At 35.9% G+C, this 26,359-nt stretch overlaps 1 protein-coding gene across 1 annotated transcript in view; it reads right to left on the bottom strand.

Moving 5' to 3' along the window:
* LOC128553206 (uncharacterized) overlaps positions 1-25,572 on the bottom strand; it is a gene marked incomplete at both ends in the record, with an annotated part of 65,728 nt that extends 40,156 nt beyond the window's left edge. The window contains 7 exons of the mRNA XM_053534328.1: positions 6,188-6,295; positions 7,543-7,785; positions 9,430-9,750; positions 11,299-11,433; positions 22,895-23,155; positions 23,389-23,631; positions 25,408-25,572. Of these exons, the coding sequence (XP_053390303.1) occupies positions 6,188-6,295; positions 7,543-7,785; positions 9,430-9,750; positions 11,299-11,433; positions 22,895-23,155; positions 23,389-23,631; positions 25,408-25,572 (1,476 nt within the window). The remainder of the gene's footprint in view (positions 1-6,187; positions 6,296-7,542; positions 7,786-9,429; positions 9,751-11,298; positions 11,434-22,894; positions 23,156-23,388; positions 23,632-25,407) is intronic.
* Between the last annotated feature and the right edge of the window lie 787 nt (positions 25,573-26,359).

The following is a 26,359-nucleotide window of genomic DNA, read 5'->3' as shown; positions in this document are numbered from 1 at the left end:
ATTTGATGGTGCTATGGCTAATTAAGTGTAGGACTCCATCATGCTTTTCTCCTAAATCCGGACAGAGGGAGTTGATTTTTGTCTTACAGTTTTCTTAATCGTGCACTTAAAAGTTAGGCTCTTGTTGCTCTGACTTCAGTACGAGGTTGGCATGCCCTAAACGCGTTTAAACCCTCAGTTTCCTTTATTTAGGTTATTGACCGTTCCAAGGCGGTGCCCCTATTTTCAACTGGTTGTTTTTTCTGTCTTGTATTGTCTGTTGCGTATGTTTTCTTGTTTGTTGTAAGCGTTTTTCCTCCGCCCCACTCCCCCTATTGACCTCTCTTTTCCCTTGCATTTACACTACTTTTTGTATCCCCTCACCCTTTACTTTTAGTAAGTTTTCGTGGCTCCTCTTTGTTTTGGCAGCCGAATCCCAAGACGGTACTTGATTGTTTTTCGTACGTGTTTGGGTGCGTTTGTATGCTTGTGAGTCTATAACGGTGCCATACTGTTTTCTTATGTGTTGCTTGTTCGTTTTTCTATGTTATTTAGTTGATCGTAGTTGTGTGTTTATCTTTTGGTACATGAGTGTCTGCGCTATGGTTTACTTTGTAGTGCGACTGTTTTTAAAGAATATGGCATCCCCTTGTATATTCGTCCTTGTTCAACTTTCCCCTTCGGATTCCTCCAAACCCCTCCCCCCACCCCCGACCCCATTTCGCCCCTTGCCGTTTCCTTCCCCTCCATCAATATTTAGCATAATTTAATACGTACTTGTTTGCTGTTTGAAGCAACCCGTCTAAAATATTTTTCCATTACAGCTTCTTTTTATTAAGGGCCTACTATATAAATGCATGGCTCTGGATCTGTGTTTTTGGTGCTCTGTGCTTCCGAGAAATCTACCCTTACCAATTATTTTTTTTATGTTTTTGCTATGTGCAGAGCGTTAACAATAATTCAAAACCTAAGGTAGGTCAAAATAGCCCACAGTTAGTTGTGAATAAGATGGGAAGTTATAACTACAATTATGACACTTTAATTTATTTTGCTATACGTGTAGAGTCTGTACCATTATTCACAACTTAAAGTACGTCGAAGCTAGAGTTGTCACAGGAGTAACGAATTCTACCCCCACAATATGGTCTTGTCACAGAACTAAGCTAATGTCAAAGCTGAACATGCTTGACCTTTGACCTACTGACTTCAAAATCAATAGGGGTCCTCCGCCGGTCATGATCAACCTCCCTATGAATTTTCATGATCATGGCCCAGGCATTCACAAGTGGTAGTCCAGAAAAGCTTTAAAAGATCAAAGTCACTCTGACCTTTGATCTTTTGAACTCTAAATCAATAGGGGTCATCTGCTGGTCATGAGCAACCTCCCTTTTAGGTTTCGTGATCCTAGGCCCAAACTCACTCCTATATACCCCCAAAACTTCGTTTTGTGGTGGTATAATAACCCTACTTTATTTTTAATAAGATAGGAAGTTATTCTCATTTCTTTCCTTAACAAGAGGGTCATGATGACCCTGGATCGCTAACCTGAGTAATATAAGCCACCTGTTTCAAAAGGCAAACTGATGCTAAGATATAAAGCAAATAGGTGAGTAGGTCACATTCATGGTCACTGAAAGTCAGTTTTAAGATCGGTGTGCAAAACTGTACATGTCATCCAAATTTCAATACTGTATCTTAAAAAACAAGAAAGTAGGTCAGTAGGTCACTTGAGGGCATCAGTTAATTATAATTAAACAGTTTAGAAATTATGATCTAATAATTTTGATGTACTTTTTCCTATACAACTCATATAACAAGTGGCCTAGGGCGCCCCTTTTCATCCCAGGAGCATGATTTGAACAATATTTTAAGAGATCCACTAGGCAATGCTACACACTAAATATCAAAGGCCTAGGCCTTGAGCTTTAGGACAAGATGATTTTTAATTATTTCCTATATACGTCTATGTTAAACTTGGGACCGCCAGTGCAGGGCCTCTTTTCACTCAGGGGCATAATTTGAAGAATTTGGGTAGCGGAACACTAGGCAAGGCAACATACCAAATATCAAAAGCCTAAACCTTGCAGTTTTAGGCAAGAGGATTCTTAAAGTTTTTTCCTATGTAAGTCTATGTAAAACTGGAGACCCCCGAGGCAGGGCCTCTTTTCTATCCAGGGTAATAATTTGAGCAATTTGGTAGAGGACCACAAGGCAATGCAACATACCAAGTATCAAAGGCCTAGGTATTGTGGTTTTAGACAAGAAGTTTTTCCTGTAAAAGTCTACACAAAACTTGGGACCCCCCGAGTCGGGGCGTCTTTTCACACCAGGGGCATAATGTGAACAATCTTTTTAGAGAACCGATAGAAGATTTTTATTTATTTCCTTTCGGTTGCCATGGCAGCCAGAGTCTTTTCTAATAATTTTAAAATTTTGAAAGGGGACCATCAAACCATCAAATCATCAAAAGCCTAGGCCTTGAAGTTTCAAACAAGAAGATTATTTTCAAAAAAATCTTATATAAGTCTAAGTTAAATTTGAGATCCCCAAGGACAGGGCCTCTTTTCATTCCAGGGACATAATTTGAACAATGTTGGTAGCGGAACACTAGGCAAGACAACATACCAAATATCAAAAGCCTAGGCCTTTCAGTTTTAGGCAAGAAAATTCTTAAAGTTTTTTCCTATGAAAGTCTATGTCAAACTTGAGACCCCCTGGGGCAGGGCATTTTTCCACCCATTTAATAATTTGAATAATTTTGTAGAGAACGACCAAGGCAATGCCAAATACCAAATATCAAAGGCCTAGGTCTTGTGGTTTTAGACAAGAAGTTTTTCATGAAAAAGTCTATACAAAACTTGAGACCCCCGAGGCGGGGCGTCTTTTCACACCAGAGGCATAATGTGAACAATCTTCTTAGAGAACCGATAGAAGATTTTTTTTCCTTTCGGTTGCCATGGCAGCCAGAGTTTTTTTTAACAATTTTGAAATTTTGAAAAGGAACCACCAAAAGATCATTCCAATGCAGTTTGGTGTAATTTTGCCCAGCAGTTTTCAAGAAGATGTTTTAGAAAATGTTGACGGACGCACGACACACGACGGACGATGGACATTTGTGCGGCTACAAAAGCTTACTATGAACCTTTGGCTCCGGTGAGCTAAAACTATAGTTAGGAAAGAAGAAGAACAGACTTGAAAAGTGAATTAATATGTTATAACAATGTCTTGGTAATAGGACTTATGTTTATGTACCATAAATAGTTTGTCCAGATTGTTTGTATTTCCCCTTTTAGCTTTCTTAATTTGTTAAAATTCTCATCTTTGTATTAAAGAACAAAGTTATAAGCCTAAATTTATTACCTGACAGAAACAAAATAGTTAAATTACTTATGAATGTTGCATTTTTCACATTTTCCAGCCGCACAGCCTATTTGTCAGCTGCCTTTTGATTGGTCTAGAACGTATTTCTCTTTGTCGTGAACGGACCAGTAAAGGTTGTTTACAAATCTTCAAGCAAGTAGGTCAATCCGCTTTTTCGTTGAAATATCTGAAAAACCGAATTGACCTTCTTTCACATGAAACACACGCGTAAACCAGATGGAAATAAGTCAGGTGCTAGCTATACCTGTAACAACTGCTTAAAACAAGAGCCAAGATGAATTTAGGTCGTTCTTCTGAGAACCACACCATAACAGTGTAAACATGTGTGACCTACTGACCCAGGTTTTGAAATCACATGACGAGTTTCAATTTCGTCTGAATTTTCAAAGAAGATAAACATTCTGACTGAGTTTCATGAAGATTGGAGTAAAAATGTTGCCTCTAGAGTGTAAACAAGATTTTTCTTCGATTTGGCTTAGTGACCTAGTTTTGCCCCAACCTGACTCAATTTTAAATTTGTCAGAGATTTCATAGAGACAAATATTCTGACCAATTTTCATTAAGATTAGACCAAAAATGTGTCATCTTGAGTGTAAACAAGCATTTTCATTTATTTGACCTAGTGATTTTACTTTTGAATCCACATGAATCAGATTAAAACTGTTCCTAGATTTGATAAAGACAAATATTCTAACAAAGTTTTGTGAGGACTGGAGCAATAAAATAGATCTTGAGTGTAAACAAGCATTTTCTCTGATTTGACCTAGTGACCTAGTTTTTGACCCCAGATGACCCAGACTAAAGCTTCATAGAGACAAACATTCTAACATATTTTCAAGAAGACAGGAGCAAAAAAATAGTGGCCTCTGGAGTGTAAGCAAGCTTTTTCTTTGATTTGATCTAGTGACCTAGCTTTTTATTCCATGTGACCCAGATTCAACATTATCCAAGACTTTGTAATAACAAACATTTTGACTAAGTTTTATGAAGATTTAATCAAAAATGTGACCCCTAGAGTGTAAATATGCTTTTTCTTTGATTTGACCTGTCAAAGTAGTATTTGACCCCACGTGACCCAGTTATGAACTCATATCAGATTTCATGCAGATAAATATTCTGACCAAGTTTCATGCACATCAGATGAAAAATGCAGCCCCTATTGCATACACCAATTTTTTTTTTTTTTTGATTGATTTGATAGTGACCTAGGTTTTGACCCCAGATAATTTATATTCAAACACATTTTTTCTTTTATTTGACCAGGTGACCTAGCTTTTGACCCAAGATGACCCATATTCAAATTAGACCTAGATTTCATCTAGACAAACATTCTGATCCAATTTTATGAAGATCCAGTGTAAAATGCATCCCCTATTGCATACATAAGATTTGTCTTTGATTTTTGATCATGGATTGTTGAGATATGGACTGGACAGTTATAGTCCGGACACAAAATTACTAACGGACGGATGAACGGGGGCCATTCCTGAAGTCCCCTCAGGCGTTCCACCAGTTGCTGACTTAAAATATTTATCTGTACTGTAAAAAGTACTGGTGAGTACTGAGTATTTTAGTAAAGTACTCAGTACTCATAATTACGAATGCCAAAATTTTGCATAAATACTAGAAAGTACTGGAAACAACCTCTGCCAATCAGGGCAATAAACGCCCAAAAAGCTATATCACAGAAAGACAGAAGCAAAATTTAAATAAAAAGCAAAATTCGATGATTTTTGTATTTATTACTGGGGCATGTGAGGGGGGTGGGAGGGAAATGGGAGCAGGCTGTGCATGTGTGTGGCGGAGATGACAGAATACGAAAGGAAAGACACTAAATGGAAAAAATGGTAGTGGGGAGGTAAGAGTAGGGCAAAAAGCTTAAATTTATCTTTTGGGCGGGGAGGGTGCAGGGGTGCAGCGGGGGTAGTAGGGGTCTTGCAATAGAAATTGTAAATTGCAGTCTGTATCAACACCTGCCTATATTTCAAGTTTCAAGTCAATACGTTTTATAATTTTAAAGTTATGCTCTGGACATGAAATATAATTGCAGATTTCACTTTGCTGATGCCTTGACCTTTGACCTACCACCTCGGTTCATGCACTCTACAAATCCTTAAACCACCACCTACCTACACCCCAAGTTGATTGTCAATAACTTGAATGACTCATATAATAAGTTATGCCCTAGACACAAAATAAAACAGACTAATTTGATCTTTGAGCTCAATTTGTGACCTTGATCTTTGACCTACGACCAAGTTCATAATGCTCTGTACTTTGTCTTGTCGCCACCTACCTACATACCAGGACTGAAGTCAATACCTTGCATGGTTATTTGTGTTTCAGACACGAAATATGATGGAAATTTTGACTTTTCAGCTCAATTCAGGACCTTGACCTTTGCCCTACAGAGCCGGTTTAAGCGCTCTACACATTGTCTATTTGCCATCTACCTATACGCCAAGTTAAAAGTCAATTCTTTAAATGGTTATAAAGTTATGCTCCGGACACAAATTATGATGGACAGATGGACACATGCACTCGCTATCACATATTACATCCCATTTTTCCAAAATAGGCATATAAAATGGTACTTGTACCCATAATACTTCAGTACTGTAGTACTTTATCCAACTCTGCTTAATTATAACTGGTTTTATATACTAGGATTAGGAGACATACAAAATGATTTTACAACACTGTACCATTACTACTAAACATGTCTAACTGTTTAACTGTTTAATGTAAATAGTTCACTGTACTTGCCAAGTCTGATAAAAATATCTATGAATTCAGGTTGAAATTATTGTACATATTTGTTCCGTACCTTTTTCGTTTTCAACGCATGGCTTGTTTTCCTTTGATGAAACAAGAACTACCTCAAGCTCTTTCGAACGAAGCACGTGTCTTTTTCTCTGCACGACCCGCTTTGCAACTACAATGGAACTGTGTGTCAATGAATCAACTCCAACAACTGTAAAGTTTTTGCCACTTCAGACAGTTTACCTTATTTTGATGATGAATTTACTTTTATTGATAATGTCCATCTTTCTAAAGTTTTGATGACATGAATATTATGAAATCGTTTATAAAGCATTCAAATCTCAAAGCAAAAGGGTAATGACAATTATGTTCATGTTATGGCTCAAAAGCCTTTTTGTTTACATTTAGACTATAAATTTCTTAGAGTTCGGCCAAGTGGGAGAAAATTCCAAATACGTCCGAAGGATTATATCAGAGGAGGACGGAAGCAAAATGCACTTTTATTTATTTTTTTGTGGGGCGAGGTGTGTGGGGGGGTAGCAAGGGAAAGGGGTATATGGAAACTAAATGATTTTGTTAGTATTGTGGGGGTGGGAGATATTAATGGAGGGGTTTTAATGTAGATTTTTGCAGTCTGCACATTGTCTCATCACCATCTGCCTATATTCTAAGTTTCAAGTGAATATCAAGTTATGCTCTGGACACAAAATATGAAGGACAGATTTGACCTTGACCTTTTACCTACCCGTCTCAAAAGTTTGAAGTCAATACCGTGAATGGTTAACAAGTTATGCTCTAAGTCTCAGGACACTAAACATAATGGACAGATTTTACCTTTGAGCTTAAACTGTGACCTTGACCTTTGACCTACAGATCAGGTTCATATTTCAACACTACCTAACTACATGCGTAGATTAAAGTAAATACATTGAATGGTTAATAATATTCTATCTGAAATAAAATATGATAGACAGATTTGACCTTTGAGCTCAATTTGTGACTTTGACCTTTAACCTACAGACCCGGTTCATATGCTCAACATATTGTCTCATTGCAACCTACCTACATGCCAATTTTGAAGTCAGTAACCTGCACAGTTAGTTAGTTATGCTCCAGACACTTAATATGATTGACTGTTTTGACATTTTAACTCCGTTTGTGACCTTTGACCTTCAGAGCCAGTTCAAATGCCCAGCACATCGTCTTATCAGCACATACAACTTTATTGTCAAGACCATCAACGTCTATAAAGTTATGCTCCGAACAAAATATGATGGACAGAGAAACAGACGTCCGTTTTTTTTTTTCGAAACGGGTATTTTTAACCTACAATTTATCAAAACAGTGGTGGAAAACCTGGAAAGTTTACCAGGCAAAAATTATCAGTTACTAGTATAAGGAAAAACAGTTATATCGAACCTTGTTCATTTTCAAATGTGATGTAAGCACAATTTGTTTCCTCATCTACATGGAGATATGCTATTTTCCCACCATCAGACTTCCTTTCATTCTTGAAATAGAGCTGCAAAGTGTCAATGTTTTCGTTCATGTCATCAATGCCCCTGACCATTACTGTGCCTTGTTTCGAAGCCAGATACTTTTTCGCAAAGACTTGTTGTTGCTTTAGCACAAAAGGCTGCTTTTCAATAATGTATTCTGCAGCTGAAGTATTTGTAATATTTGCATTTAAACCATATGAGTGCTGCATGAACACATACCATGTACAATGAGCATGTGTTCCCAAATGTGGAAAAATATTGTAAAATATGTGGAAACATTTCAGTGAAGTGTCGAATGTACATCAAGTATCACAAGCTCTTCAAGAGTTATTGTGAGGACATGAAATAGGCCCAATACGAGTTATACTTGGATCTATATCCAAGTCATTATCATATTATATCAATGGATATTCTAAGGTTTTAGAGTATGCATTTACACTTTTAGGTTTGGTTTTTATATAACTTTATATAAGCATTTTTGTATAAAGCATGTCTTTTGTTACTATTTTGTGTTTTAGGGGTTCATCTTGTGGTGGTAACTTTTATTTGTACTGGCCTAACTTTGAGATAGATAGGTTTGTGTGCACCATGAACTAATACAAATATAACTCCCTAGTTGTCCCCTTCTTTAAATTATATGTTTGTTACACCCCGCCGATGAAATCGGGAGTGGGTATTGAAATGGCGTTGTCCGTCCGGTAATCCGTCCGGCCGTCTGTCCGCAGCCATTTCTCAGTAACTAGCAGGTACAATGTCATGAAACGTAAAATAAACATGAACCAACATACTGCGATGATGCCCGTCAAGTTTTATTTGGATTGGTCAATTTCCCTTAGAGTTATTGCCCTTGATTTAATCAAAAATGTCCGTTCGCAGCCATTTCTCAGTAACTATCAGGTAGAATTTCATAAAACTTGATACAAACATGCATCAGCATACTGCGACGATGCCCGTCAACTTTTTTATTCGATTGGTCAATTTCCCTTAGAGTTATTGCCCCTGATTTAATAACATATCTACATCTGCAGCCATTTCTCAGTAACAATCTGGTAGAATTTCATGAAACTTAAATAATTATGAACTAACATACTTCGATGATGCCGGTCATTTTCTTTTCAGTTGGTCAATTTTTCTTAGAGTTACTGCCCTTTAATTGTTTAATTGTGTACATAACAAACCAACCCATTGGTAGAATTTCATTCCACTTCTTTTATTCTTTTCCATGAACATTTAGTATAAACATGTGAAGTTTTGTAACCACACCTGGTCACCACCTTGCCTTGACCTTGGTCACACACCCTCCCCCTCTACCCCACATCCCCCCCTCCAAAAAAAAATCATTCCTTTTAATTATTTTTTTCAAACCTTCCGTGAATATTTATTAGCATGCAGAGTTGTACCATTCCCCCACCTCACTCTCGACTCGGTCTTGCCCACCGCCCCGATCATGCGTCCCCACCCCCCACCCAGTCTTTTTTTTTTTCATTTTAAATTTTCCATCAATATTTATAATCAACAGGTGAAATTTTGTGCCCTCACCCAGTCACCCCCACTGTCCCCACTCTGCTGCATCCCCCAACCCACTCCAAAAAAAAAACAACATTCATTTTGAGTTAAAATGATTTTACTAATGAAATTATTTTTGCTTCTTAGTAACATCCTTAACTTTTTGCCAGAAATATTTTTTGCCATTCCTCACCTCAAGCCCTTTTGGCGGGAGATACCAATTCATCGAAATTGCTTGTTTGTTCCTGCTGTGTATAATTTAACAACTATTTCACTCTGACAATGTAAGTTAAATACATACCTTCTGGTTTGTCAAAATGTAAGATAGCACACGCATTTTCTGTATCTGTTTCTACATCAACAAGTTGGTATTTACTTGATTCCAACTGATTTTCGAAGTACAGCAATATGAACTCTTTGTCTGCTTTATCCGGTAAATTTGTTATCTGTACCTTTTTACAGTTATCTGACTGGTTATTTGAATGAATCCCAGGATCAAATACACTTGGTTTTGTCATTTCTGCTTTTACATTCTTTGCTTGTTGAAAAAATTGCTGTATATTACTCTTTACTCTCGGCAATTTCTGAGCTCGTTTTAGTAGTTGGGATACACGTCCAGACACTTTCAATGTAAATTTATTTAACAGATTATGACAACAACATCAAACAATGGACCGTGATGGCCCTATATCGCTCATTTGAGATTAATTGCTTGTTTGAACAAATTCCTTTCCTAAAGCTTCAAAAATAAAAACCTAGGCGAGTAGATCATGGTAAGATAACTACTGAAAAAATTTAAAAATATATAGGTGATTCAAATCTATTTACTGTAGCTTCGAAAACAAGGAAGTAGGTCAGCATGTCACAATTAAGACTATTCAAGATGAGTATTGAAATCTGTATCAAACATTATATAGGTGGTCCAAAATTCTTTGCTGTAGATTCAAGAGAAAGAAAGTAGGTCAGTAGGTCAGGCTAAGAACATTAAAGATAAATACTGAAATCTTCATCAAAAGTTATAAACGTTGTCCAAATTTCTATGCTGTACCTTCAAAAACAAGAAAGTAGGTAAATAGGTCATGATTCAGACTATTCAAGATGTGTCTTGAATGTGTATAAAAATTATGTCATGTGGTACAAATTATTATGCTGTAACTTTAAAAACAAAAAAAAGTAGGTCATAATTAAAACTAGTCAAGATAAGTATTAAAATCTGTATCAAATCTATACGTGTGGTCCAAATTTCTTTGTAATTGCTTTAAAAACAATAAGTCTATGTAAAACGATGAAACACCGGGCGTGGCCTATATTGACCCCAGGGTTATGATTTCAACAATCTTGGTATAGAACCACTAAAGCATGTCAGATACCAAATATCTAAGCTCTGGGCTATGGTTTCAGAAAAGATATTTTTAAAAGGCTTTCTCTGTATAAACCAATGTAAAAACTGTTGACCCCGGGTGCAGTCAATTTTGACCCCATGGTAATTATTTGAACACATCTGATAGGTGACTACTAGACAATAATAAATACCAAATATCTAAGGACTGGGCTTATTGTTCTGGACAAAAAGATTTTTAAAGACTTTTCCTACATAAATCAATGTTAAACTAGAGCTGCTTTTGATAAAAGCGCATTTCTCCCACAACTGCCTATCATCTAAATAGTAAGTCAGCCTTTATATACTGTTTACGCATAACAAATATACCTTTGAAGAGTAAAAGGGCTGATTCTGGGTAATTCAAGGGCCACAATTCCGAAGTGTTTGGACTGATTTGGCTTGTTATCGAACTTTGCTGAATATTTATTGGTAAACACATTTTGTTCAAGTCTGGTGACGACCGGATGAGAAATGTTCTACTTAGAGTGCTAGTATTTGAAAATGTTCAAGCAATTGAGTTTAAAATAGATTACACTAAGAAATTACTCATTAAAATTTTAGGTTGTTATTTATGATTTATGAAAGACCATGTAGGATTTTGCTATTCTAACATTTCTAACAATATTTTTGTTTAAAAAATCATAAAAAGCAAGTGCTAATTTTACTGTTATGTCATAAGATTCAGAAGCAATTCGAAATTTTATTTCTTTCACAGAATTCAAATATTGGTTGAAGCATACAAAATAAAGAGGTTAGTAAACTGTATATTTAAGAAAATAATATACAAACCTTCATATTCGAATTGCTCTTCATTAGTGGAAATGACAGAAAGGGTTCCATCAACAGTCCTTAGAGGGTACATATTGACTTTGATAACTTTGGACTTCATAGATAAAGGCTGCCTCTGTAAAACTACATCAAGCGCTGGAATGAAAGGTGAAAAAATGGAAAAGTTATGGTTGAAAGAAATTAATATAATTATGTTGTTTAATTAAAACAATTGTTAACTTTTGCATGATGAAGATTTGCAATACTTGAAACTAAGCATGTCTAAATAACTTTAACTTATAGTTTCAACTTTACAACATCTATTACAAATAGAATACTAGCTTGGTCACTAACTTTTATTATTATTATTATTATTATTTTGCTTTTTGCAGTTAAGAGATATAGGGAAATCTAATACACTTTTGCCCGCCCGCTTAGCTAAGTAGGGATAGCGTTGGTCTACGGATCGTGGGGTCGTGAGTTCGATCCCCATGCGCGGCGTATATTCTTCTTGGCGATTTGATAAAAGACATTGTGTCTGAAATCATTTGTCTTTCACCTCTGATTCATGTAAGGAAATTGACAGTTACTTGTGAACAACATGTTTGTACTGGTACAGAATCCAGGAACACTGGTTAGGTTAACTGCCCGCCGTTACATGACTGAAATACTGTTGAAAACGGTGTTAATCCCAAAATAAACAAATACATTTTTTACATTTATGCAGCAGAAATACAACAAGAGGCCCAAATGGGCCTCAGTCGCTCACCAGAAGAGGACCGTGACCATCTGACCTTGCTTCTAACCAGGGTTAGTGAAAATCCTTTAGGCAGTTCATTAAAAGAAAGATAGTGATTTTTTATATCTGAATTTTGCTATGCTAAAAAATGCATTACCATTACAACAAACTTTATGATACAAAGTTGTTTAAAGGCATACCTAGAACTTATTTAGGCATTTGGTCCCCAATTTTTGAAAACTAAATGGATTGTTGAGTGCAAAAAAGTGAGAGTTTTCATCAAATTAACCTTTAAACTACCAAACTATGTCGGTTTTACTATTAATGTATTTCTAGTATAAACATAAAATAAGTTCAAAGTACCATAGATTCAGGTATTCCATGCTTAAACTGCCAATTTAGCCATTTCAGCCTTAAATTTGGCTCATTAGCAACCCTTGCTTTAACAAACAATTTACAACAGATATCAAAGTTGTTATTTCCGTTTGGTATTTTCCTAACCAGAAATCAAGCAAGGGTTGCTAATGAATGAACTTTTGACTTTTTGTCTGACCATAGTAGCCTCCCTTGTCACTATGCACTTGTTACCAGATTAAATCATAGATGGAATTACTGTTTACATGTGAATGTGTAAATGAAAGAAGATTATTTATCAAAATATAACAACAACTGTTACTCATTCTATATGGAATTATTAAGGTGCATAGGTTAAATACCGCTTTGTTGTGTTAGATAAACCAGATGTTGCTTAAACTGTCAATTCAGCCATTTCAGACTTAAAATTGGCTCATTAGCAACCCTTGCTTTAATGAACAATTTATAACAGCTATCAAAGTTGTTATTTCCATTTGGTATTTTCCTAACCAGAAATCAAGCAAGGGTTGCTAATGAATGAACTTTTGACTGTTTGTCTGACCTAAGTAGCCTCCCTTGTCACTATGCACTTGTAGCCAGGTTAAACCATAGGTGGAATTACTGTAAACATGTGAATGTGAAAATGAAAGAAGATTATTTATCAAAACATAATAACAACTGTTACCCTTTTTATGGAATTATTAAGGTGCATAGGTTAAATACCGCTTTGTTGTGTTAGATAATCCAGATTATGTCTTTATTGGATCCATTATTTAAAAACAGCATTTACTGTATTCCCTCTCTAAACAACACCTCTCTACAGCAATTCCCTCCTTTGAGCGGGTAAACACAATTCCTCCCAAGCAAATTCAACATACTTTTCCCTCCCAAGAACAGTAATTTAACAAACTACACAAAAATTGTCGTACTGAAGCAACATATTACCTCCCTTGAGCAACATCGGCAATGTCTTTTAGATTAAGTAACATCTGGATTGTGTCAGAGAGGATGAGAATATCCGATAAATAATGTATGCATGTACTGTTGAATGTCAATGGTACCCAGACTTTTCGTAGGATATAATGGCTGATTTGCCATAACAAGGGGATCAGTGATGTGTACACAAAAGAAGAAAGACAGAGTTTTGCGCGAGTATGGACGGCTAATATTTACCCTTACAATTACTGTCGTCAGTTGTTGTTCATTCTTTCGTCCGTAAAGGTGACTGCTTGATTAAATATGTTTTTTTTTACGTTTTTGGGTCAAAATTCAAGTGTGAAATTCAGCGCCAATTTGCATAATGAAGTCATTGTTTATGTTCATTATTTACTATGCAAACTTTTAATCACTCAATTTGAGAGTAAAGTTCCTCTCTACAACAACTCCCTCTCTACAACAAAAAAAAATATGCTTTTCTCTGTCAAATGTTGCTCATGAGAGTGAACACTGTATTTCTTTAATAGAAATCAGGTAGAATTATTGACAACAACAACAGTAAGTCTGAGACAGTGACACAATGAACAGTGACACACATAATTTGCCTGGTATATATTTTCAACATTTCTAAATTTTCAAAGGATTCTTTACAGCAGTATTTTAGTAAATTTGACAACATTAGAGTTTTCGACATGCCTAGTAGCTGGACGATGGTTATCAAATTGACAGCAACAGCAACATTCCCATAAAGCTGTTATTGTCAATAAATCCAAATTTCTCAACACATTGAAAACAAATTATGCACATAAATTAAATTGACTGGGAAAGTGTTTTTATTAATTCATTAAACAAGGAACCCTTGAAACTGTTGCATTTTAATCATAACTAGAAGATGCTTTTGTAGAAAAGCGCATGTCTTCCCAATAACATAGTAGTAATAGGCAAGAAGTTAATAGGGGACAGAAGGAAAAGTCAAAGATACACTGGTGGTTGGCAGCAATAGGGATCATCTACTCGGCATGTCCAATCATCCCATTAAGCTTCAACAATCTGCGTTTAGTGGTTCTCAAGTTATGAATTGGAAATGTTTTTTTTTCATGTTCTGGCCCATGTGACCTTGACCTTTAATCGAGTGACCCCAAAATCAGCAGGGGTCGTCTACTCTAAATGTCCATTCATCCTATCAAGTTTCAGCATTCTGGGTCAAGTGATACTCAAGTTATTGATCGGAAACGGTTTTCCATGTTCAGGCCCTTGTGAATTTGACCTTTGAGTAACCCAAAAAGCTGTAGGGGTCATCTACTCTGTAAGCCCTATCATCCTACGAAGTTTGAAGGTTCTAGTTCAAATGGTTCTTCAGTTATTGGTCAAAAATGAAGTGTGACGGACAGATGCCCCTGTGACCTTGACCTTTCCTCAAGTGACCCCAAACACTCTAGGAGTCGGTCATCTACTCTGTGAGTTCTATCACCCTATAAAATTTGAAGGTTCTGGATCAAATGGTTCTCAAGTTATTGATTGAAAATGTTTTTTCATGTTCAGGCCCTTGTGACCATGACCTTTAATATAGTGACCCAAAAATCGATAGGGGTCATCTACTTTGCATATCCAATCATCCTATGAAGTTTAAGTATTAGTGGTTCGCAAGTTATGGATCAGAAATAGTTTCCATATTCAGGCCCCTGTGACCCTGACCTTTAAATTAGTGATCCCAAAAACAATAGGGGTCGATTACTTTACAAGCCCTACCATCCTATGAAGTTTGAAGGTTCTAGGTCAAATGGTTCTCCAGATATAGATCGGAAATGAAGTGTGACGGATGGATAGACGGAGCAAAAAACAATGTCTCCCTCTTTCATGATGGAATCCAAGATCTATTGTTGTAAAAGATATCTCGGTTTGTATCAAGAGAGTTCAAGAAAATTGCTCTACAGAGCAAATACAAAACAGAGAAAATCTTTAATTTAAATGACTAACGTTATTTCCTCCATTATGTGAGTTTGTATCTAAACCTATAAACCTGTTACGGCCATATTCATAAAGCTTCTAAGATTATTTTCATCTAAGATATTCAATAATTGCTTAGTTTTTCACCTTTAATCTATATTTTCGTATGAGATTAAAGTAAAGTTTTATTCATATATATAAACAAATATTTAATCACATTCTGCAAAATTGTTAATATCATTTCACCTTTTCCTTAGCTAAACATTTGCCTTTGTAGTGTTGTGAATGCTGCTTATATAAAGGAACTGTTTAAATCATAACTGTCTATTGACGACAGAAAAATGATTTGGAGTCAGGAGGTTTATTTTTCCACTGTACATTATATAGTAGTTTAACCTTGAAAACAGACAAATGATATAAGATCATAGTTCATTCTACATTTTTACTTTTGTTGCCATAGCAATGAAATGTTTCTATACCTTTTTTGCATGAAAAACAAAGTGAGTGAAATCAAGTTCATATCACTGTTTATAGATTTATCATTTTAGGTGGTGACAATATATGATAACTTAAATATCATTAACAGATTACCAAACAACCTGTTACCATGGCAACTAGAAGTCTAATATAGGAACATTTATGTTGTCAATTATAACATTGATCAGCCCTTAAATGTCCAAAAATGAAAATATTAATGCCAAAATGTGCCAACAAGATCAACAAGAGGCCAAACTGGGCCTAAGGCACTCGCTAGAAGAGGACCAGTACAGCTCAATCATACGATCTTGTTTCTGACAAATTGTATGAACAGTTTATTAGAATAAAAGATATATAAAAGTTTTAGTCTTAATTTTACTGTGACATCCCAAAATGTATAAAAATTATGAACAAACTTGATGAAAAGAAGTTGTTCAATAATTTTCTATTTCTGGCTCAGGTATCCCCTAAAAGGACAAAGTGCCACCCTGCTGAATTCATTTTGCATAAGACCTTATAATAATACTACCGACAAAGTTTGATGAAGATTCAGAAAGCAGTTTTTGAGAAGAAGATGTTTAAGGTATTTCTATATTCAGCTCTAGCGGCCCCTAGAAGAGGGCAAGTGCCTCCATTTGAATAAAATTTCCAGCGGACCATATAACGATGCTAGCATTAGAAGCTGTTTAAAACTTTCTTTTTCATTTTTAGCCCTTGCGGCCCATAAAAGCAAATCTGATGAAGGTCTAGCAAGCTGTTCATGGGAAGAAGTCGTTTATAAGGCATTTTATTCAGGCATATTATAATGTCTAGGTGCCCTTGAAAGGTGTCAAATGACTCAATTGAACAAAACTGGACAAGGATCTTCAAGCTGTCTGATGACAGCGCGCTCGAATTTTCTCAGTGCTTGACTCTGAATGACAGCTTTGCCAGTACAAACTTTATAAAACTTTAACCAAACAATTTAGTTAAAAAAGGGGCTTAACTCTGTCAAAATTCAAATCAAAGTTATTGGGATTGTTTCTCCTGCTGTAGACTTTGATAGTAAATAACTATTTCAAGTTCCAAGTCAAAAGCTTTGATAGTAACAGAGATATTTGACTTTATCAAATACTTTAACCAAAACATTCTAAGTTAAAAAGGGGCATAACTCTGTCAAAATTCAAATCAGAGTTATTGGGATTGTTTTTCCTGGTGGTGTAGACTTTGATAGTAAATAACTATTTTAAGTTTCAAGTAAATAGCTTTGATAGTACCAGAGATATCTGACTTTATCAAAAACTTTAACCAGCTGGGGCGAGTGCAACAGCTCTACTTTTTCTTCAAAATATCGAGCTAAAAAGGCCACGTGCCCCGTCTGAACAATGCTGGTAAAAGACCTTATAATGATGCTACAAATCAAGCTTCATAAAGATCCATCAAAAAGTTTCTTGGAAGAAGTCATTTGAAGGTATTTCTATTTTTCAGCTCTGGAGCCCCCTTGAATAAATTTTTAAGATGCAGTTATGTTATAGACAAAGTTTGATACAGTTCTATCCAGTGGGTCTAGAAAGAAGTATTTATAAGGTATTTCTATCTTAAGCTCTAGTGGTCCTGCAAAGGGTCAATCGTCCCTATCTGAATGAATTTGGGCGATGACCTTATAATGATGCCACAGACCAAGTTTGATTAAGATTCATTGAGTATTTCAAGGTAAGAAGTTATTAAGGTGGAGTGCGCCTTTAATTTTTTTAAAAATAGATCTATAAAAAATGAACGGAGGAAAACTGAGAAATTTTCTGATTTATTTCCGTTTTCCGTTTTGCTCTTATTTAAGCCACATTTGTTTGGTACGCTGTCAAACTTGGCCACTAACGGCACTTTTTGGGCGTCATTTTAACTGTTTCTCCAAGGCTTTTAACATATCCCTGTTTTAGTTGAAAGCGGACACAAATTAATATATTTTTAAAAGATTAAAAATTTCCTTTCTTGTGATATAAATTTCATGAATGAAATATGACGTACGTTAAGATTATGACGTATTAAAGCGTCAGGCTTACATAAAGCGTAACTTATAGTTTTGCCGATTTCGTTTTTTCAGTACGACCAATTTTGTTTCCCCATCCCCGAGCTAAAACTCGACGTTATTTGGTTTTGTTTTTTTTTTAAGTTACGCAAAAGGTTTCGGACGATTTCGAAAGATTTGTACTCTGTAGCTTATTGTCGTAAAATTATACGTTTAATGATAACATATACTGGAATATAAGAAAAAAATCACTTAGGCCTTTAATGCGAATTATAACAGAAAAAAGAAGTCCCGGCTAGTTCTGAGCTGTGAACTGTCGGTTTTTATTTCAGTATAATAACAAGTGAACGAAGTATTGCCATGCAATACAAAGTCCCCTAGCTACATCAAAACTGAAAACACATTTACTTAGGCAGTTTCATGAATAATGAGTGTAGTCTTGTTAAAATACAAAATATCAGAAGTGGTGTAAAATAGTATTTATACATGTCCAAATCTTTAAATTTAAGTTCTAGAATCCTGTTAATATTTTGTATGTATATATGTTAAATGTGTGTTATGTAATTGTAAAGCGCAACAGAATATTTTATAATTTTTGCGCTATATAAATGCCATGTATTTATATTTGTAATACACCTAAACTTGGATGTAACGTGCATGTTGTACCACAGAAAATGTGTCTCAATTTTTCCCTACAGTCTGTAATAAATAAGTTACAATATAAGCTATTTATAGCAACAACAAAGGGACATAATTCTAAAAACATAATTCTAAAAACAAAAGTGTCTCATGGTGGTGTTTATTTGTGCCAAGTTACATCAAAATCCCTCCATGCATAAAAAAGAAATACTCCGGACAAAGTCATTCTTGAATTTGGCATTTGACCTCTAAGTGTGACCTTGACATAAGACCTAGGGACCTGGTTCTTGCGCACAACAATCCATCTTATGGTAGTAAACATTTATGCCAAGTTACATCAACATCCCTCCATGTATGAAGAACAAGTGTTCCAGACAAAGTCATTCTTGTATCTGACCTTTGGCATTTATTTGTGACCTTGACCATCGACCTAGGGACCAGATTCTTGCGCATGACACTCCGTCTCATAGTGGTGAACATTTGTGCCAACTAATATTCAATCCTGTTTTGCATGACAAAGTTATACAACGGACAGGAAAAATGTCCCATTGACCTTTGATCTCCAGGTGTGACCTTGACCTTTAAGCTAGGGTTCTTGGTGTTGCGCATGACACGTCGTCTTATCATGGGGAATATTTATGCTAAGAAATATTAGAATCCCTTGATGGATGACAGAGTTCTGGACCGGACAGGAAAAAAAACCGATTGACATTTGACCTCCAACTGTGTCCTTGACCTTTGAGCTAGGGGTCCGGATTTTGCACATGACACGTCACCTTATCATGGGGAAAATTTGTGCCAAGTAATATTAAAATACCTTCATGGATGGCAGAGTTATGGACCGGACTAGAAACAGACCATGTTCATGCCATGTTAACATCTGACTGCTAAGTGTGACCTTGACCTTGAGCAAGGGGTCTGAAAGTTGTGCATGACATATCGTCTTATTATGAAGTACATTTGTGCCAAGTAATATTAAAATCCCTTCATGGATGGCAGAGTTATCGACTAGACAGGAAAAAAGCACTGTTGACCTTTGACCTCCAATTGTGACCTTGACCTTTAAGCTAGGGGTCCGGATTGTGCGCGTGACACGTCGTCTCATCATGGGGAACATTTGTGCCAAGTAATTTTAAAATTCCTTCATGGAGTTATGGACCGGACACGGAACTGCGGACGGACGGAAAGACGGACGGAATGACGGAATGACAGAATGACGGACAGACAGAAAAGCGCATGTCTATAGTCCCCGAGACTGGTTTTCAACCAGTAAGGGACTAATAATCTTAATTAGCATTCGAGTTGAATGTGTGATTATGAATGAATTACACCTGTCAGAAAGCGCATCGTAAGAAACAAAAAATTTTTTCAACTTTATTAGTATTCGATTAGAATGTGGGATTTACGGTGTTCCGTTAGGGCCAGCTCCTACTCCCTGTGAACGGGAAGCACGAAGGTACAACGGTACGATGGCAAAGCGCGACAGTTCGATGGCGATAACACGACAGTACGATGGTGACAGTCTGTTGTACTGTTACACTTCACCATCAAACTGCCGCCATCGTAGTATCACCATCCTAGTGTTGCGATTTACCAGCGCACTGTCGCGTTTCGCCACCACACTGTCGCGAGTCTATTTTTTGCATGATCTTAAACGGACAACAAATATTTTCAACGTTTCATGGCTTGAAATATAAGAGCTGATTAAAAACATCTTGTCACAAACTAACAATTAATTACAATTACATGTATAATCATTTATTATCAAGCAAAGAGGTTAATTTCAATACAGAATTTTGTTTACAAATAACATTCGGTCGGGTGATATTCGTATGAGCAACACCCTATCGGTTGATATTTATTTACTTCATGAAAACAATGTAAGATAGGAATAGACCAACGGAAAATATTCTTGAACAGTACATTTCAAACAATACTAAGGTATATAAACAGAGAGGAGAAGGTGAAGTGCGACAGTGCGATAGCAAAACTCGACAATACGATGGTGATACTACGATGGCGAAGCGTGACAGTACGATGGTGAAGCGCGAAAGTGCGATTGCAAAGCGCGACAGTGCAATGGTGACAATACAATAGTTAATCGTGACAGTGCGATGATAACACTTCGATGGTGAAGCGCGCCTGTGTGATGGCGAAGCGCGACAGTTCGGCGAACTGTCACCATCGGTTTTTGTGGGGTTTTTTGGTGGGGGGGATAATTTGATAGGACGTTTTTTCCATTACATTTCAGCTGAGCTGCAAATTTCTGAGTGCCAATCGCGATTCTCTGCGACATTATTTGTGAACTTAAACGCATCTCCTACTTTAACTGAATACTTGAGTGTTATTTTTCTATCAACCCTTGCCACTTGATACACTTTTAAGAGTGCATATGACATAGAAATCAGCAAGACAAACACTCTGACCAAGTTTCATAAAGACAGAGTCATAACTGTGGCCTCTAGAGTGTTTACAACCTTTTCCTTTTTCCGGGTGACTGAGTTTTTGACCCCATTTGACCCAGATTCAAACATGGACTAGAGTTCATCAAGACAAACATATTGACTAATTTTCAATAATTTCAAACTTAAATTGTGGTCTCTAAAGTGTTAACAAGGTTTTCTTTTGATCTGGTCTCGTGACCTAGTTTTTGACCTCACATGACCCAGTTTCGATCCTAACCTAAAGATCATCAAGGCAAACATTCTGACCAATATTAATAAAGATTGGATCACAAGTGTGGCCTCTAAAGTGTTCACAAGCTTTTCCTTTGATTTTACTTGGTGACCTTGTTTTTGAACCCACAAGACCCAGATTCCAGTTTAATCTGTCAAGACAAACATTCTGACCCTGTTTCATCAAGACTGAGTCACAATCGTGGCCTCTAGAGTGTTAACAAGATTTTCCTTTGATCTGGCCTACTGACCTAGTTTTTAATCCTATATAACCCAGTTTCGATCTTGACCTAGAAATAAGACAAACATTCTGACCAAGTTTCATAAATATTGGATGACAACTGTGGCCTCTAGAATGTTCACAAGGCAAATGTTGACGGACAACGCACGTCAAAGCACGCCGGACAATGACCGGTCACAATAGTTCACGTTGAGCACTTCGTGATCTGGTGAGCTAAAAGAATTAACTCAAATTTTCTTTCAGAAAAGGTGGACCTAAACAAAATTTTTAACCAAGAAACTCAAATTTTCTTAGTACAAAAAGGGCCATAATTCTAACAAAGTCCAAATCAGAGTTATGGTTCTTGGCCTACATAGTCCCCTAATGATGGTGAGTAAGTAGCAAAGTTTCGAAGCTGTAGCTTTTACAGTGTTTGACAAAAGGTGGGCTTAAACAAAAATTTTAACCAACACCAACGCCGACGATCAAGTGAGACAATACCTTGTAGACTTTTTCAAAAATCAGACAAGCTAAAAATAGGAGTGACCTTACAACGATGCTACTGACCAAGTTTGATTAAGATCCATTGAGCAGTTCAAGATAAGAAGTTGTTAAAAGTAATTTTTACTTTAAGCCCTAGTGGCCATCTGCCCTCTTTTAAACAAAATGAAAGTGGACATAATAATGATGCTACAGGCCAAGTTTGATAAAGATCCATCTAGCGGTTCAAAGTCATTTAAAGAAATTTTTCATTTTAGTTCTAATAGCTTAAAGATGCTAAGTGCCCCAATTAGAACAAAATTGGGAGAGGACTTAATAATGATGCTACAGACCAGGTTTGATGAAGATCTATCAAGCGGCTCATGAGATTAAATTATTTTTAATGTTTTTCTATTTTTAGCTCTTACTAAAAGGGACAAAGGTGAAACTTGATAGAAGTCCATTCCAGGAGGTTACTGACCAAGTTTGGTGTATTTCTGACCAGTAGTTTCAGAGGAGAAGACCTTTAAGTAAAAAATATTGATGCAGGATACAGGATGACGGATGATGGATAAGATGCCGGATCATCCACCAACACTAATAGTTCACCTATAACAAAGTTAAGGTGAGCTAAATACAGGTCTGATAATTTAACTAAATGAATGTTTCCTTCAATCATACCAATAATAAAATATGTAAAAAGATCCTTTGGAAGCACAAAATGCAACCAAGCAAAAATAATAGCAGATTCAGTTTAACTGACTGCATGATAATTTGAAAAAAGACATTGTGTCTAATAGCATTCGTCCTCTACCTCTGATTCATGTCAGAAAGTTGTTCAGGTTTGTACTGGTACAGAATCCAGGAACACTGGTTAGGTTAACTGCCCGCTGTTACATAACTGAAATACTGTTGAATAACGGTGTTAAAACCAAACAAAAATGATCAGTTTCAGCACAGTGACATTTCCTGCATGTTTAAGCAAAAAGATCAAGTCAGGAATTTGACGAATGTGGGTAGAGGGAATGATTTCCATACACCCCCATTCCTCCATATTACCTCATACGACTGTACTAGTATTTGCTACAGCTTAAAAGAATATCAGAAAACTCTGACTAAAAAGTTAAGACAAGCAAAGATCTTACAAGTTTGGTCTCTGAATTCCACCAGTGCTGTTCCATTCTGCTCATCATATTCAGTGTTTGTAACATGCACATTGTCACCAAAATTGTTCTTATTCTCAAAGAACAACACCAGATAATCGTCGTCGATACCCTTCCCCTCTGGAATATCCGAAACTAGTAAAGTGTTCCTGTGTTTGCAAGTCTGTTCTGGTTTAAAAAGTTTCACATCTAACGGGTGCTTCCTAAAGATATGATTCTTTTTCTCCAATACCTGTTTTGCCACTAAAAATAAGCAATAAAAGATTGATTTAGCATAGCATTCTGTTTTCAGTGGTTTCTTTGTAATTTATGTCAATCCTAAATACAACAGTTAGCAGTAACTAAATTCTTGGAAAATAATTTTTATTTTCAAAGACAGAGATAACTTGCATAAAAATTAACAAGAATACATTATTTAGTACAGTCTGAAGAAAAGACATGTCTTTAAAACATATACTTGAAAAATTCAGGATTACCATTTGAAGTCTCGAAGGTAAAATGAGCAACACCAGACTGAACAGAACATTCGACAATATTTCCTCCGCCAGAGCGACTGGTATTTGAAAAATACCAAAACAACATTTCAGCATTATCCTCATTGATTATGTCAGGATCCCCTTTCACTTCGATGGCTGATGAATCTTCAGGTATATATGCCTCAGCAGTTATAGTAGAACCTTCAATTTCTAAATGATTCTTTTTAAGAATTTTCTCGACATCTGCAAAATTTACATCAATGCTTTAGATTAAAGTAAACTACAGCTATCACTGAAGGTGATGAATGTACGCCCGCATGTATTGACACAGTACATTGCAATTTGACGCACACAAGATTGGATAATTATGTGGACTGAATGTATATTGTATAGTAACAAAAAACGAAGTCCCATAGCTCTACAGATTTTTTTTTAAAGAAACATAACACGCACCATGCACAACTAGGGTTAGTACTGATCACTTGTGTGAAGTTTCATTAATGTGTGTGCAAGGGTTCGAGAGAATAGGCGCGCATAAGATTGCATATGCAGACTGTATGTATATTACGTAGTAACAAAGAACAAAGTCCCATAACTCCGCAGAATATTTATGTAAAAGAAAGTTACATGCACAATGCACAACTAGGGTTGGTACTGATCACTTGTGTGAAGTTTCATTAAATTGTGCACAAGGGTTCAGGAGATTAGGAACGCACAAGATTGCATATGCAGATAGCATATAAACAAAAACAAAGTCCAATAACTCTGCAGGATTATTTCTGAAAGAACCTTACAAGCACCATGCACAACTGATTACTTGTATTAAGTTTCATCAAATTATGTGCATGGGTTCAGGAGAGTAGGCGTGCACAAGACTGCATATGCATAGTATAGTGCAAATGTAACAAAAAACATATCCCGTAACTCTGCATTTCTTTTTCTGAAAGAATCTTACATGCACCATGCACAATTGCTGTTGTAACTGATCACTTTTGTGAATTTTCATTAAATTGTGTCAAGGGGATGAAGAGAGTTGGTGCACACAAGATTGTGTCTACGGATGGACGGACCGACGGACGCCCATACGAATTGGTATTAGGTGGTCATTCCATTGTTTGAAAACAATAGAATGACCACTTAAATGACAAAAGACTTAAGTGGTTATGGAATGAATACAAAGGATTTCTATTGTCCTCCTACCACCTAAGGTATCAATCATTTGCTTGGACATACGGACGGACAGATAACCTGAAACCAGTATTCACCCCACCTTACAACTTTATTGTCGGGGGTACAATAAAACTGTCAGGATCTTTGAATTATTTTTTATACATGGATACAATGATTTTTGTGATATTTAGTGGGTTTTATTTAAATATATTGATGGACTATATCCTGATGCAAACAATAATTATCAACTACAGATTTTTGGTTACTAAGGGTACAACACTTAATTGCAGAAGAATTTGAAAATAGACACTCGTCTTCATTCTTGATTAAACAATGACAATCAAAGTCTATATAAAAACTAAATTAGATATTGTCTATTAGGATGTAATGTTGTTTTTTATACCTTAACCATGAGATAAACTATCTAAATACATGACATGAAACGTAATTTGTTCATTTTAGAAGATAGATTTATTCTTTATATCTTTACATGTTTATGATCAAAACGTGACAAAAATCCTTCTGGCAATTAATAGTTCAAATAAATTTCTGTATTCCTAGAATCACACACATGTTCTCTATATGTTTCAACAAATACAAAGTATATTTATTGAATGCGGTTTGTTCTTCTACTTCTAAAAGATGTGGGGGATTTGTCTGTTGACCACACAGTTAAACAAGATGTTGACTTAATGGTACCCGAATTTACAGCATAAGAAATTGTGGCCAACTGCAATTTTGTCACTGTACATGATAATTATCTGTTCTAAAGACACAAAGTGCCTTCATATAACAATGTCATTATGTCGTAAATAACATGACTGCATTACTAATTGTTATAAAACATACCCATCTGACTCTGTAAGTTAACTATTGCCGATGTTTGATCTTCATTCATCTTAACATCTTGCACTTCCACCTGTTCCTTACTTTCCAAGTGAAATGTTAAATAGTCCTCATCAGTTTCCGTGGACAAGCCTGTTAACTTAATCAGATATGACCTGCACTCTTGACCTTTAAATTGCAGTATACAGATATAATTTTAAGTTGCTAACTACATACATGAAATGACCTTTACTCTCAAAGTTTTATTTCAAATAACAATTAACATATGCTTTTATTCACTATGAATGCTAATTGGTGCATTAATACAAAAATCCTAGATGTAAAAATAAAGAATTCATAATTACTATGTGTGTAACTTGTGTGCAACTGTAAACACAGAACCATGATTCGAAAAACATATTATAGACAATTCTTTCAAGATTATTGGAGAATGCAATACGAAAAAATTAAATCACTGAAATAGATCAGTCTGGCAACAACAAAATTCTGCTGTCTTTAATACTTGCGTTTAAATAGACAACTGTTTATAGGGAACGATAGCCTATAATACACATTTAAACATACTAGCCTAACATATGGCTAACAAAAGTTGTTAAGTAACTATGTAGTTAAAAAAATGAAAGATTTCTGGCAATTACAAACACTTAGTAAAATAAAAAGTCGCAGATCCTTGAAGTGTTCCAGATAATCAAAAGGTGATTGTGATTGAAATCTATGTAGTTTAGAGCAATACTTGTTTCAATATTATCCCATATTATTCATAAATTATCTTTGGTTTAGAGATTACTTTAATCATGTGATTTCCCACAGTAAGCTGTGCTATTCGTTATTGCCATGCAATACAAACTCCCCTACTCACACTCTTGACACCACAAGATAACATGACACCGGATCGGACATCGTGACACTTTTCATTTTGCAGTAGGTATTTTCAATTTTGTCTATACACAATCTG

Source organism: Mercenaria mercenaria, unplaced genomic scaffold (assembly GCF_021730395.1).
Source record: "Mercenaria mercenaria strain notata unplaced genomic scaffold, MADL_Memer_1 contig_3587, whole genome shotgun sequence".
Classification (NCBI taxonomy): domain Eukaryota; kingdom Metazoa; phylum Mollusca; class Bivalvia; order Venerida; family Veneridae; genus Mercenaria; species Mercenaria mercenaria.
Note: the sequence above shows the minus strand (reverse complement) of the source record. Positions and strands in the feature narration are given on the sequence as shown.